General features: G+C 43.7%; 1 protein-coding gene across 4 annotated transcripts in view; it reads left to right on the top strand.

Annotated features, from left to right (window-relative positions):
* The window catches only part of myrip (myosin VIIA and Rab interacting protein), a 177645-nt gene that overhangs the window by 129943 nt on the left and 33142 nt on the right, over nucleotides 1–14560 (top strand). For all 4 annotated transcript variants that reach the window (XM_036944257.1, XM_036944256.1, XM_036944254.1 and 1 more), the window contains exon 4: nucleotides 4104–4240. In XM_036944257.1, coding sequence (XP_036800152.1) covers nucleotides 4104–4240 — 137 coding nt within the window. The remainder of the gene's footprint in view (nucleotides 1–4103; nucleotides 4241–14560) is intronic.

Genomic DNA, 14560 nt, shown 5'->3' with positions numbered 1-14560 from the left:
TTTGCAGCCACTTTACGTTTGAGCTATTTTGCAACTACTTTGCGTGTTAGACAACCCTTCCCCTAAACTCAACACTTTAACCTAACTCCTAACCCTAAATTTAACACTTAACCCTAACCATAACCTTAAACCCCTAGCCCCTAACCTAGCTAACGTTAGCCAATTAGCCACCTAACTAACGTTAATAACAACAAATTGGAATTTGTAACATATCATACGTATTGCAAATCCATAACATATGTATGAATTGCAACATGTAACATCATACCAATTGTAATTCATAACATACAGTATAATACGAAATGAGTGAAGGACATCCATAAATGAATACGTACCATACCAAACGTACCGTATCATACTAATTTGAGTGTCCCGTATTTTCGTTTACTATATTACGTTTCGGTTGGGGAACCTTTCCCTCCCAAGCTCCAAGGCAAGGGGGTGAGGAGGGAGTAATGCAGGCAAATTCTGCATCAAGAAACCAAAAGACGAAGAGACACTCCAAAGGAATCCCGCTCCCTTATTCATGTGAGCAGGAAACGTGGAATTTCTTATCCTTATTATGGAATATGGATTTTCACAAAACTGCTGTACTACAGCAGTGGGCTGCCAACCGAAACCTCCTCCCTCCCCTCCCCTTATCCACTTCACTTTCCCAAATTCTCACTTTTGATTCTTCCTCATAACGGATAAACACACAAGATGTTCTGTTCCATAGATCACAACACTTCCCTCTCCGAAAATACTCCTCCTCACAAAAACAGTTCATGTATGGACTTAATTTAGGAGGGTTAGGTTAGTGTACTGACTTAATTTGAAGAGGTTAATATACTGACTTAATTTGACAGGGTTACTGTGCTGACTTCATTTTTGGAGGGTTAGTGTAGTGTATAGCTTGACGTTTAAGTAGCCTGTCAGGGAGGAAGAGAGAAGGAGCAGATGCCGGACCTGAACTATACATTCTCACCCGTCTGTTTCACTACCTGTCTTGAGTGACAGGCGCAGGGAGAGGAGGGCTGCTCTGCTGCACGTTGAGCCCACTGATTCAGAACTTAAATATGCATGAGCGTGGATCTGATAGCACTGGCTTTTCTAGTCCCAAAGTCACCACACAGCAACGTGACAAATGAGGTCTCAACCTCCTGTTTAATCAACAATTACACGTTCACATTTCCCTAACGAGGTGAAATTGCCTCACGTCGTAGCCGCCTGGATACCACTCGATTCCGCTGTGGGCAAGATTGATGTCATTTTGTGTGGCCTAACTCTACCACTTAACTAAACACCCCACGGGACAATTCCTGTTGTTCAATATACCTCTGTGTCACTAGTATTTGTGTCATTAGTATTTCTCCCCTGGTTCTCTTCCGTTGCTAGTTTATTTATTGATTTCCTGTTTGACCGTGCGGCGGCAGTGAGGAACAAGTAGCCAGGGATTAAAAAATAAGTACATTTAAAAAACAGCCGGGCCTTTTAATTTGGGCGCTCTCGCTCACTTTTGGCAGCCATTACCGTTACATGGATGACCCCGGGCGTGAATTAAGGAAGCCGGCCACATTTGGCAGGAGAGGAGGATAGATAATAAATACACAGAGAACAGAGGGAGGGATGGATGGATGGATGAGAGCCTACAAAAACCCGACGTCCTTCAGGGGCACTCAGGATCCTCCATTAGCAGCGTGCCCATTGCTCCCGTCTCTATATGTACCTGGTTCGTCTCGGGTTGGCGTAGAGAGACACACTCACTCCTGCCTGGCACACACAGACACACGTTCTATCTCTTTCTCTCCCACAGTTTGGGGTCACTTAGAAATATTTTTGTTCATTTAAAATAACATCAAATTGATCGGAAGTACAGTGTAGACATTGTTATTGTTGTAAATTACTATTGTAGCTGGAAATGGCAGATTTTTTTATGGAATATCTACATAGGCGTACAACCATCACTCCTGTGTTCCAATGGAACGCTGTGTTAGCTAATCCAAGTTTATCATTTTAAAAGGCTAATTGATCATTAGAAAACCCTTTTGCAATTATGTTAGCACAGCTGAAAACTGAAGAAGCAATTAAACTGGCCTTTAGACTAGTTGAGTATCTGGAGCTTCAGCATTTGTGGATTCGATTACAGGCTCAAAATGGCCACAACCAAAATACATTTCTTCTGATACCTATCTGGCTATTCTTGTTCTGAGAAATGAAGGCTATTCCATGCGAGAAATTGCCAAGAAACTGAAGATCTCGTACAACGCTGTGTACTACTCCCTCGCTGTGTACTACTGGCCTTCAAGCAGAGTTGTGAAGAAAAAGCCATGTCTCAGACTGGCCAATGAGAAGAAAAGATTAAGATGGGCAAAAGAACACAGACACTGGACAGAGGAACTCTGCCTAGAAGGCCAGCATCCCGGAGTCGCCTCTTCACTGTTGACGTTGATACGGGTGTTTTGCGGGTACTATTTAATGAAGCTGCCAGTTGAGGATAATGGGCCTCTGTACGCTTATGTAGATATTCCATAAAAAATCTTCAGTTTCCAGCTACAATAGTTATTTACAACATTAGCAATGTCTACTGTATTTCTGATCAATTTGATGTTATTTTAATGGAGAATTTTTTTACTTTTCTTTCAAAAACAAGAACATTTCTAAGTGACCCCAAACTTTTGAACGGTAGTGTATATAATATGACAAAACAGATTATGCACAGGGGGAGGACGACAGATTGTTTTACCTTGTCAGTTCGGGGATTCAGTCCAGCAACCTTTTGTTTACTGGCCCAGCGCTCTAACTACTAGGCTACCTGCCGCCCCAGAGTTATCATCCAGCTGGCCCCTCATCGTTAGGTTAGTCATTTAGCGCTAGGGAGCCTCACTAAAATGGGTTTTGGTCAATCAAAACCATCATCTGGGTTTCATATACACGTAAGATATGAATAACATTCTAACTCCTCAATGCGAAAGCCTGTTGTTTAGAATGTTATGCACTTGTTTTATTTAATGTTTTACACAAATGTTTTGATCGCTTTTCATATTCATTGCCAATAGATTTCATCCTCTTTTTTTTTTTTTGTCTAAAATTAGCCAATCCCCGTCCTTCTGCACATGACCTCCTTTGTATTGTTGGATACTGTGTGTGTGTGTGTGTGTGTGTGTGTGTGCGCGCATCATTATGTGAACAGTATGTACAACGGGTTTGGTGTGAAATTAAATAGGGCGGGCGGAGGTTTGGGAGAGATTAAAAACAAAGTTGGCAGAGATTCACGCAATCCGATGCAACAGTGGCGCAAGGCGAGCGCTTTTCTCATGTTTTGTAAATCAGAACACACTCCAGCATAAATGACTGCTTACGTAACACACAGACCACAGCAGTCTGGTCTGGACAAGCAGCTAGCGCCCTTTAAACACATACCAGCTACAGATCCACACCAACCCGTGTGAAAAATGATTTGGCATCCAAACACACATGCATGCACACAACACATACACATACACGCACATGCACATACAGACACACACACACCCTCAATGCACAGTCAATACACACGGAAACATACACAATACACTCCAATGGCATTGGATCATCGGGTTAACATGGTACTTATTCCAATAAAAGTGCTGGAGAGGGGCTGTGAATGGGACTGTTGACTGCTTGACTTGACTCCGTGACATAACACCAGGGGCTGGCTGTGTCTCAGGTGGCACCCTATTCCCTATATAGTGCACTAATTTTGATCAGAGAAAATGGTGGTGCCATTTCAGATGCAGCCCATGGACGGAGAACAAGACAGCCAGCTTTCTCTCCCTGACTTCGTCTGTTCACAAGGGAAAGTGTTTCCCACGAAACGCGCAGCGTCGCCCGAAAGCGATAAACTGTAGTTATCTCTCTGCCACGGTAATACAAAGGCATCAAATTAAACGTTGCGTTTTCTTAATGGATTTCATGACGTCGTGCCAAAGTTTGAGTCGGCCGCGATTAGAAGTTTTCCCCGGTTCCTTTGTGCCTTTTTTTTCCTCCATCCTCTTTACTCTGTGCCATGTTTAATTTCACCTGTGACTGACTCTCTCTCTCCCTTATCTCTCTCTCTCCCTCTTTCTTCTCCTCCTCTCCAGGATATTGAGGACCCAGTCTCTGGAATGGTACTATAACAACTTGAAGAGCCGCTTCAAGAGGTTCGGCAGTGCCAAGGTTCTGAAGACGCTCTACAGGAATCACATAGTGGAGAGAGGAGGCAACTCAGATCTACCAGGTACAGGAAATGTCTCTCTCTTTTGTCTCTTCCATGTACGGAACGGTGGGTGCATCCCAAATGGCACCCTTTTCCCTATATAGTGCAGTACTTTTGACCAGGGCCCTAGAAGTGCACTAAATAGGTAATAGAGTGTAATTTGGGACGCAGCGGGTGTCATTCCTCTAGTGTTGTGTTTTTGATGTGATCGCTCTCTTCTGTATGGCCCACTCCTCAATGACTGCCTGACGTTCTCTGTTGGCTATGACGTCTCATTCATGGATCTCAGTTAGTAACTCAACTACAGGGGGCAGAAGGTCTCACGTCAAAGAACCACACTCACTCAGTCCCACACGTCACGTGGACATTTATGTGGAGAGAATCTGAACCATTGCCTAACAGACATACACGCCCACGCTTCTCGTTTACACACACTGTCACACACACACACACACACACACACACACACACACACACACACACACACACACACACAGATAATTTATTTCAGGACAGGGCTGTGTGTGAGTCACTAATGTTCCCAGACCAGAGAGCAGCAGGAAGCAGGAGAGAGACAACCAAATTCATGGTATAGGTAAGCTAGTCACTGACTCACTGAACCAACTGATATCATGACATTGGTCATGTTTCAGGCCGACTACATTGTGGCCGTTGCATTGCATCAACCAATGTTTGTGTGCCACGCCATCGACCGCACAGTTGGACAATGCTAAGTCACATTATGGGGTTAGCTCATGTTAACTACCTATCCAGGCGTAGTGTGATCTGGAAGGCAATGTCCAAGCACATCAAGACAGTCATGAAGAGAACACGACAAACCTAACCCCTCAGGAGACTGAAAATATTTGATCCTCAAAAGGTTTCACAGCTGCACCATCGAGAGCATCTTGAAGGGTTGCATCACTGCCTGGTATGGCAACTGCTTGGCCTCCCACCGCAAGGCACTACAAAGGGTAGTGCGTACGGCCTAGTACATCACTGGGGCCAAGCTTCCTGCCATCCAGGACCTCTATAACAGGCGGTGTCAGAGGAAGGCCCTAAAAATTGTCAAAGACTCCAGCCACCCTAATCATAGACTGTTCTCTCTGCTACCGCACGGCAAGCGGTACCGGAGCGCCAAGTCTAGGTCCAAGAGGCTTCTAAACAGCTTCTACACCCAAGCCATAAGTTATTATCTATGCATAGCCACTTTAATAACCCTAGTGGTTAGAGCATTGGGCCAGTAACCAAAAGGTTGTTGGATCGAATCCCCGGCCTGAGAAGGTAAACAAATCTGTCATTCTGCCCCTGAACAAGGCAGTTAACCCATTGTTCCCCGGTAGGCCGTCATTGTGAGTAAGAATTTGTTCTTAACTGACTTGCGTCGTTAAATAAAGGTCAAATAAAAAATGACCTCAATCACCTCGACACCGGTGCCTCCGCACATTGACACATTGACTCTGTACCGGTACCCCCTGTATATAGACCCACTATTGTTATTTACTGCTGCTACTTAATTATTTGTTATTCTTATCGCTTACTTTTTTTTAGGTATTTTCTTAAAACTACATTGTTGGTTAAGGGATTGAAAGTAAGCATTTCACTGTAAGGTCTACCTACACCTGTTGTATTCGGCGCATGTGACAAATACAATTTGATTTGATCTGCATTGTAGTCAGCCTGGAATGCAGCCATTTTGTTTGTTTGACCTCACACCCCACTGGACCACAATTCTTTGAGTCAACATTGTTTCCGCATCATTTCACCGTACCTTGTTGAAATGATCACGTTCCATCAGCGAATTAATGTTTCTTCACAACTCAAATATCAATCATGACTGGATGTTGATCTGATGTCTCTGCCCAGTGGGATGGTCATGGATGTTAGAGTAACGATTGGGCAACGTTCTCTCGTGGTTGTGTGAACGTTATAAAGTTATTTTACATAAGCGTTTATTGTGCCACACTACCCCATGAAGGCTATGTTGCTTGTGCTGTAAAACATTATCATGCATGCGTTTCGGTAATGGTTATCGTGCTGCCGTGGGAATGTTATCGTAGCATTGTGCTGTTTGTGTAAACCTAGATAGCATTAAGTTAGAGTGTCTTTTTTTTTTACTGTGTGGTGCTAGCTCTGTCTGACCTTTACCCTCAGGCCACACTGAGGCTAGAGAGCACAGGCCTCTAGGACATGCACGCATGAAGGCACACACACGTGCGCACACGTGTAGGTCACACGTGTACATATTTCACTTTCACTGAGTACGACAGACATGGAAGGTACAAATAACAAAATACCTCACATTTATGTTCCAGCCATGTTGGAGTGAAGGTCACATTATTCTCAAGGGGAAGTGTTGGAGTTAAAGGGATAGTTTGTCCAAATGTTTTAATTCCCAGTAAGCAGTCTAGGCCCCCATCTTGCTGGTGTAGAGAAATGTTAGCATTTTGCCATGGCTAATGCTTAGGTCTTTTGCTCAAACAATATCAAAACAAATATGCTTGAGGCATCACTACAGACCTGGGTTCGATCCCAGGCTGTGTTACAGCTGGCCTTGACCGGGAGACCCATGAGGCAGTGCACAATTTTCCCAGCGTTGTCCGGGTTAGGGGAGGGTTGTGTTTGGCAGGGTTGTGTTTCGGAGGACGTATGGCTCTCGACCTTCGCCTCTCCCGAGTCCGTAGGGGAGTTGCAGCGATGGGACAAGACTGTAACTACCAATTGGATATCATGAAAAAGGGGTAAAAGTACAAAGCAATTGTAATGTTTTTGGAATGGAAAATCCTCCCTGACTACCTAGCTTTTATTTTGGTGATTGTTAGTTCTCAAATATATGATTATTCCATGATCTTTTCGACATACTTCATAGCTGGTTTTAGTCATTTAATTTTACACTGAAAGCGTATTTAAATAAAATATATATTTCTACAGTATCATTCAAAAGTTCGGGGTCACATTCTTTGTCCATTTAAAATAACATCAAATTCCAAATCAAAACAAAGTGTATTTGTCACATGTGCCAAATACAACAGGTGTAGGTAGACCTTACAGTGAAATGCTTACTAACAGGCTCTGACCAACAGTGCAATTTCTAGGAAATGTTTTATTAAAAAAGGGTATTAGGTGAACAATAGGTATGTAAAGAAATAAAAACAACAGTAAGAAGACAGTGAAAAATACCAGTAGCAAGGCTATATACAGTAGCGAGGCTATATACAGTAGAGAGGCTATATACAGGCATCAGTTAGTCGGGCTGATTGAGGTAGTATGTACATGTAGACATGGTTAAAGTGACTATGCATATATGATATATATATATATATATATATCTTCTTTTTTTTACCTTTATTTAACTAGGCAAGTCAGTTAAGAACAAAATAGTCCGGGTAGCCATTTGATTACCTATTCAGGAGTCTTATGGCTTGTGGGTAAAAACTGTTGAGAAGCCTTTTTGTCTTAGACTTGGCACTCCGGTACCGCTTGCCATGCGGTAGTAGAGGGAACAGTCTATGACTGGGGTCTTTGACAATTTTTATGGCCTTCCTCTGACACCGCCTGGTGTTAAGGTCTTGGATGGCAGGCAGCTTAGCCTAAGCTGATCCGAAATACAGTGTAGACATTGTTAATATTGTAAATGACTATTGTAGCTGGAAATGTCAGATTTTTTTAATGGAATATCTACATTTATCAGCAACCATCACTCCTGTGTTCAAATGGCACGTTGTGTTAGCTAATCCAAGTTTGTCATTTTAAAGGCTAATTGATCATTAGAAAACCCTTTTGCAATTATGTTAGCACAGCTGAAAACTGTTGTTCTGATTAAAGAAGCAATAAAACTGTCCTTCTTTAGACTGGTTGAGTATCTGGAGCATCAGCATTTGTGGGTTCGATTACAGGCTCCAAATAGCCAGAAACAAAGACCTTTCTTCTGAAACTCGTCAGTCTACTCCAGTTCTGAGAAATGAATGCTATTCCATGCGAGAAATGGCAAAGAAACTGAAGATCTCGTACAATGCTGTGTACTACTCCCTTCACAGAACAGCACAAACTGTCTCTAATCAGAATAGAAAGAGGAGTGGGAGGCCCCAGTGCACAACTGAGCAAGAGGACAAGTACATTAGAGTGTCTAGTTTGAGAAACAGACGCCTCACAATTCCTCAACTGGCAGCTTCATTAAATAGTACCCGCAAAACACCAGTCTCAATGTCAACAGTGAAGAGGCGACTCCGGGATTCTAGCCTTCAAGCAGAGTTGCAAAGAAAAAGCAATATCTGACTGGCCAATAAGAAGAAAAGATTAAGATTGGCAAAAGAACACAGACACTGGACAGAGGATTTCTGCCTTGAAGGCCAGTATCCCGGAGTCGCCTGTTGACGTTGAAACTGGTGTTTTGCTTAACCCTTATTTGGTTACTATATGATTCCATATGTGTTTTTTTGTAGTTTTGATGTCTTCGCTGTTATTCTACATTGTAGAAAATAGTAAAAATACAGACAATCCCTTGAATGAGCAGGTGTGCATTTTTTGGGGACAAAAAATGTGTCCAAATCTTGTTCTTCTTACAGGGTAAGGAAACCAATACGCCCTTTTTGTAATTTGGGTGAACTATCGTTTTAAAATGGCAATGGAGGTAAAACCTAACCTTCATTCACCTGTGACTTTCAAGTGGGCTGAAAGTGATCTATTACTTTCAAATCATATCTGCTCTTTCTTAAAGAAGTTAGATTTGTCCTCTAGATGTCAAAAACTCTTCAACTCAAACCAACAGCTACAGTCAGATAGATTTCACAAATCGAGTTACATTATATAGTTCTTTATGTCAATAAAATGTACCAACCATGAAATAATTGCGCAACGTTGTGTTTGTTTTATAAAGGGAATTATTTCGATAGGCTACATTACTTCAAGGATTCCTTTACATTTTGTATTCAATGTGGGCTCAAAAAATATATTCTTAAGTAAACATCAACGGCTGTGTCCCAATTCCATTTCAATTCCAGTCAATTCAGAAAATAAACCAAGGGCCTCTTGAGCAGTGCAGCGATCCAAGGCACTGCAACGCAGTGTTGCAGCGTCACTACAGCCTGGGGTTCGATCCGGGAGTCCCATAGGGCGGTGCACAATTGGCCCAGCATCGTCCGGATCAGGAGAGGGTTTGGCTGGGGGGGGCTTTACTTGGCTCATCATGCTCTAGCGACTCCTTGTGGTGGTGCCAGGCGGCTGCAAGATGACTCGGCCGTCAGGCGAAAGGTGTTTCCTCCGACACATTGGTGCGGCTAGCTTCCGGATTAAGCGAGCGGGTGTTAAGAAGCGCAGCTTGGCGGGTCATGTTTCGGAGGACGCATTACTAGACCTATGCCTCTTCTGAGCCCGTTGGGAATTGCAGCGATGAGAGAAGATCGTAATTGGATCGCAATTACAACAACAATTGAAATGGAATTGAACCCAACCCTGAAGGACTCTGGTCAAAGATAGGGCACTATATAGGGAATAGGGTGCCATTTGGGACACTCGCCAAGCTTCCGGAAGCATACAAAACGTCTTTATCCAGTATTTCTACAGCCCCATGGCCTTGACCCATTATGGGTACTTATTGACAATCTCTTCCCTTTAAATCTGGTATACGAGAAGGGGGAGGGGGGAGCACATTCAGAATGGTGAGGAGGACATTCTCAGGGACAAACGCACGCACATACACAAGAGGAAAATAAAGCCGTAACTCATGCATACTTTGTTTAGAAGAGAACTCATGTTAACATCCCTTGTCTCAAACACACATGCTCACCCCCCACTTCTCCCCATTCGTCCCTCATTCCATCAGCCAGCTAGTCAGTCAGTCAGTACGGTTTGATGCAGTGTGTGTTTCTAACTCTGAAGCTGTATAATCTGCTCAGCTCATCTGAAATGGGAGCCCAGTGGCAGCTAGCAGCTAATCCTATTACCTCCTTGTGTGATGTAAGAGTGGCAGTAAGAGGAGAGGGAAGGGCAGTAAGGGGAGAGGAGAGGAGAGGGGATCACAGAGGGACAGCTGGAAAGACAGATTGGGACAGGAGGGCTTTTTTTGGACTGTATGGGGACACACATACATTGGAGCTGATTGGACCAACTGCCACCAGTCAGTGGGACACACCGTCACCAGTCAACACAACAGCACTGGAGCTGTGAAACTCCTAATGCTTCAAACAGTGATATAACTGCTGCCATGACTAGTTTCTGTTCCGGTAGACTGGCTAAGAAAATACAGTTGCCCTATTCCTGCCATAACTACCATTATTGGTACTACGGCTATGGTTCAATATGGTTCAATCAACTCATCCCTTGAAAGGAGCAATCTGGGACTAGTATATGCATTTTAGAAATTGTGTATACAGTGCCTTGCGAAAGTATTCGGCCCCCTTGAACTTTGCGACCTTTTGCCACATTTCAGGCTTCAAACATAAAGATATAAAACTGTATTTTTTTGTGAAGAATCAACAACAAGTGGGACACAATCATGAAGTGGAACGACATTTATTGGATATTTCAAACTTTTTTAACAAATCAAAAACTGAAAAATTGGCCGTGCAAAATTATTCAGCCCCTTTACTTTCAGTGCAGCAAACTCTCTCCAGAAGTTCAGTGAGGATCTCTGAATGATCCAATGTTGACCTAAATGACTAATGATGATAAATACAATCCACCTGTGTGTAATCAAGTCTCCGTATAAATGCACCTGCACTGTGATAGTCTCAGAGGTCCGTCAAAAGTGCAGAGAGCATCATGAAGAACAAGGAACACACCAGGCAGGTCCGAGATACTGTTGTGAAGAAGTTTAAAGCCGGATTTGGATACAAAAAGATTTCCCAAGCTTTAAACATCCCAAGGAGCACTGTGCAAGCGATAATATTGAAATGGAAGGAGTATCAGACCACTGCAAATCTACCAAGACCTGGCCGTCCCGCTAAACTTTCAGCTCATACAAGGAGAAGACTGATCAGAGATGCAGCCAAGAGGCCCATGATCACTCTGGATGAACGGCAAAGATCTACAGCTGAGGTGGGAGACTCTGTCCATAGGACAACAATCAGTCATATATTGCACAAATCTGGCCTTTATGGAAGAATGGCAAGAAGAAAGCCATTTCTTAAAGATATCCATAAAAAGTGTCGTTTAAAGTTTGCCACAAGCCACCTGGGAGACACACCAAACATGTGGAAGAAGGTGCTCTGGTCAGATGAAACCAAAATTTAACTTTTTGGCAACAATGCAAAACGTTATGTTTGGCGTAAAAGCAACACAGCTGAACACCCAATCCCCACTGTCAAACATGGTGGTGGCAGCATCATGGTTTGGGCCTGCTTTTCTTCAGCAGGGACAGGGAAGATGGTTAAAATTTATGGGAAGATGGATGGAGCCAAATACAGGACCATTCTGGAAGAAAACCTGATGGAGTCTGCAAAAGACCTGAGACTGGGATGGAGATTTGTCTTCCAACAAGACAATGATCCAAAACATAAAGCAAAATCTACAATGGAATGGTTCAAAAATAAACATATCCAGGTGTTAGAATGGCCAAGTCAAAGTCCAGACCTGAATCCAATCGAGAATCTGTGGAAAGAACTGAAAACTGCTGTTCACAAATGCTCTCCATCCAACCTCACTGAGCTCGAGCTGTTTTGCAAGGAGGAATGGGAAAAAAATGTCAGTCTCTCGATGTGCAAAACTGATAGAGACATACCCCAAGCGACTTACAGCTGTAATCGCAGCAAAAGGTATTAACTTAAGGGGGCTGAATAATTTTGCATATCTTTATGTTTGAAGCCTGAAATGTGGCAAAAGGTCGCAAAGTTCAAGGGGGCCGAATACTTTCGCAAGGCACTGTATATAGCCATTAATTTAAAAAAACGTATAAAAGCTTATAAAAGCCTCATTCCTCCGCTGTTGTTCTTTGAATCGCGGATTGCCCCTTTAATCCCAGTGTGCTATACAACAGTAATACTCCCTAACTCCACACACTCTAACAGATCAGGCTGATGGGGGGGGGGGGGGGGGGGGGGGGGGGGGGGGGGGGGGGGACGACGGACGGATGGACAATGGCATCTGGATGATGAGATGTTGAGGGCAGATAAAACTGTTCCCACAGCAGGAACTAATCACTCAGAGGACAAAGTGGCCATTGCAACGGAGGGGATTACTAGCCAGCAAGACCAGCAGCGGCACCACCACCCCACCCTGACCGAGTAGCATCACCACTCTCTTCTCTCCCCCATTATGCTTGCTGAGCAGCGGCCTTAACACTAGCTGTCTGCTAATATTACACAAGGATTACCCCCTCCAACTTCAGGGATTAGGACCATCTAGACTGTGTCCATTGGCTGGCCAGTGGTGGATGAAGAGGGTGTTTGTGTATAAAAGAGATTGTGTGATGGGGTGAGTGAAGGCGTGCGTGTGTGTGTGTGTATAAGGGTGTGTAAGAAAGAGAGAGTTGTGCATGTGTTTGGGGGGGGTTATGTAATGTCAAAGACATTGATCTGTCAGTAGCCATCCGTCAGACCTTTTACGAGGTTTAAGGACAAACACACACACCTCTCTCACACACAAACACACACACATAGTATATGACAGAGGCGTTGTCAGTGTCAGAAGAGATTTAATAGTTTGAGAACAGAACAGAAATCCCCTCTCGTCTCAAACCCTAATGGCTGCTGTAACGTCTCATGAGCTGCAGTGCCCCTGGTGGCCAGTATGTTACACTACAGCATCCAGCAGATGGAGGAGTCAGTTGTTCTCTCTCTCTCTCTCTCTCTCTCTCTCTCTCTCTCTCCTGCTGCTGGAGGAACTTCAGCTTTGAGTGCTCTTTACTGACAGGACACACACCCTCTTTCTCTCACTCACTCACTCACACACACACACACAGACCGGTGCTGTCGTCTGCAGGGTTGCCATGGTAATATCGAGTGATTCCTCTTCCGATCCTTGAGTGGAAAAAAGGTAAGACCGTGGTCAGTGAGAGGAAATGAAATAGGAACAGGGAGGAACACAAAGGAGATGGTTATCTCTTTCCATCTCTCTATAATCATTTGACATGAGTAGGGCCCTGTGTTTTGGTTAGTCATGTCACATGGCCTTTTCCAGAAATGAGAATTGGGCCACAAGTGAAAGCAATTGTCTGAGGATGGTGCTGGACCATCTGACATAAAAAGAAAAGGCGACAGTTTAAAAGAAGGTTCAAATTCAGGTCATCTGGCATGATTAACCAAAACACAGGGCCCTAGACATGAGATGACATGAGCTTTGAGGAGGACACGCCCAGTAGAGGCGGGGAGGGGGGGGGGGGGCTCTGCCCAGTGTGAAGGCTTGGAGGGTCTAAATGATTGACAGGAGAGGGTCATAACAATGGCAATGCATGCTGTGGTGGATTGTCAAGTAGCATGTCATCAATCATGTGTTTTGTCATCTCATCAAATAGCCGAATAGAGCAGGTTCACCTTGCAGTGAAATGCTTACCTACAAGCCCTTAACCAACAATGCAGTTTTAAGAAAAAACAAGTGTTAAGAAAGTATTTACTAAATAAACTGAAGCAAACCATAAATAAATTTAAAAAAAATAATAATAGAAAAGTAACAAATAATTAAAGAGCAACAATAAAATAACAGTAACAAGGCTATATACAGAGGGTACTGGTACAGAGTCAATGTGCGGGAGCACAGGTTAGTCGGGGTCATGGGTACATTTGTGGGATTCCCCTGACTGTCTGTCTGGGCGGTGAGGCGTCGGGAAGTGGACATGTTGATGCTGTGAGTGATGACAGACAGGGTCCCCTGCAACAATGACACTGTTAGATAATAGTTCTCACATCCTCAGCAAAGCACACACGCACTCATCAGCAATACATGCATGCATGTCCGCGTGCGTGCCTGCGTGTGAGTGAGTGTATGTGAAAGAGAATGGGAGACATAGAGAGAGGTTGTGTGTGAGAGAGATAAAGAGAGAAAAGGAGATGGAAAGTGAGCGTGGAGACGGAAAAGAAAGCAAAGAGAGAAAACGAAAGAAAGAAACAATCAGAGAAGCGTTACTGTATCTACTCTGTGGAGCCACCTAAAATGCCAGTAAACAAGATGCCACATGGCCGCCATCTTGTGATCATGTTTGTTTGCAGGGCATTATTGTGGTACCCGTGCATGCTTAATTTCCTTCATTACACTCTTAGGGGGAAAAAAGTGCCAAGTAGAACCATGTTGGGTTCTTTGGTTTGGTGCAAGGTTGAAACCTTTACAGAGGGTTCTACCTAGAACTCTCTATGTAGGGTTCGTCATAGAACCCCCAGCACAAACACAGACATTGAAACAAACAATTCTGAA

This window comes from Oncorhynchus mykiss, chromosome 15 (assembly GCF_013265735.2).
Source record: "Oncorhynchus mykiss isolate Arlee chromosome 15, USDA_OmykA_1.1, whole genome shotgun sequence".
NCBI classification, from domain to species: Eukaryota; Metazoa; Chordata; class Actinopteri; order Salmoniformes; family Salmonidae; genus Oncorhynchus; species Oncorhynchus mykiss.
Note: the sequence above shows the minus strand (reverse complement) of the source record. Positions and strands in the feature narration are given on the sequence as shown.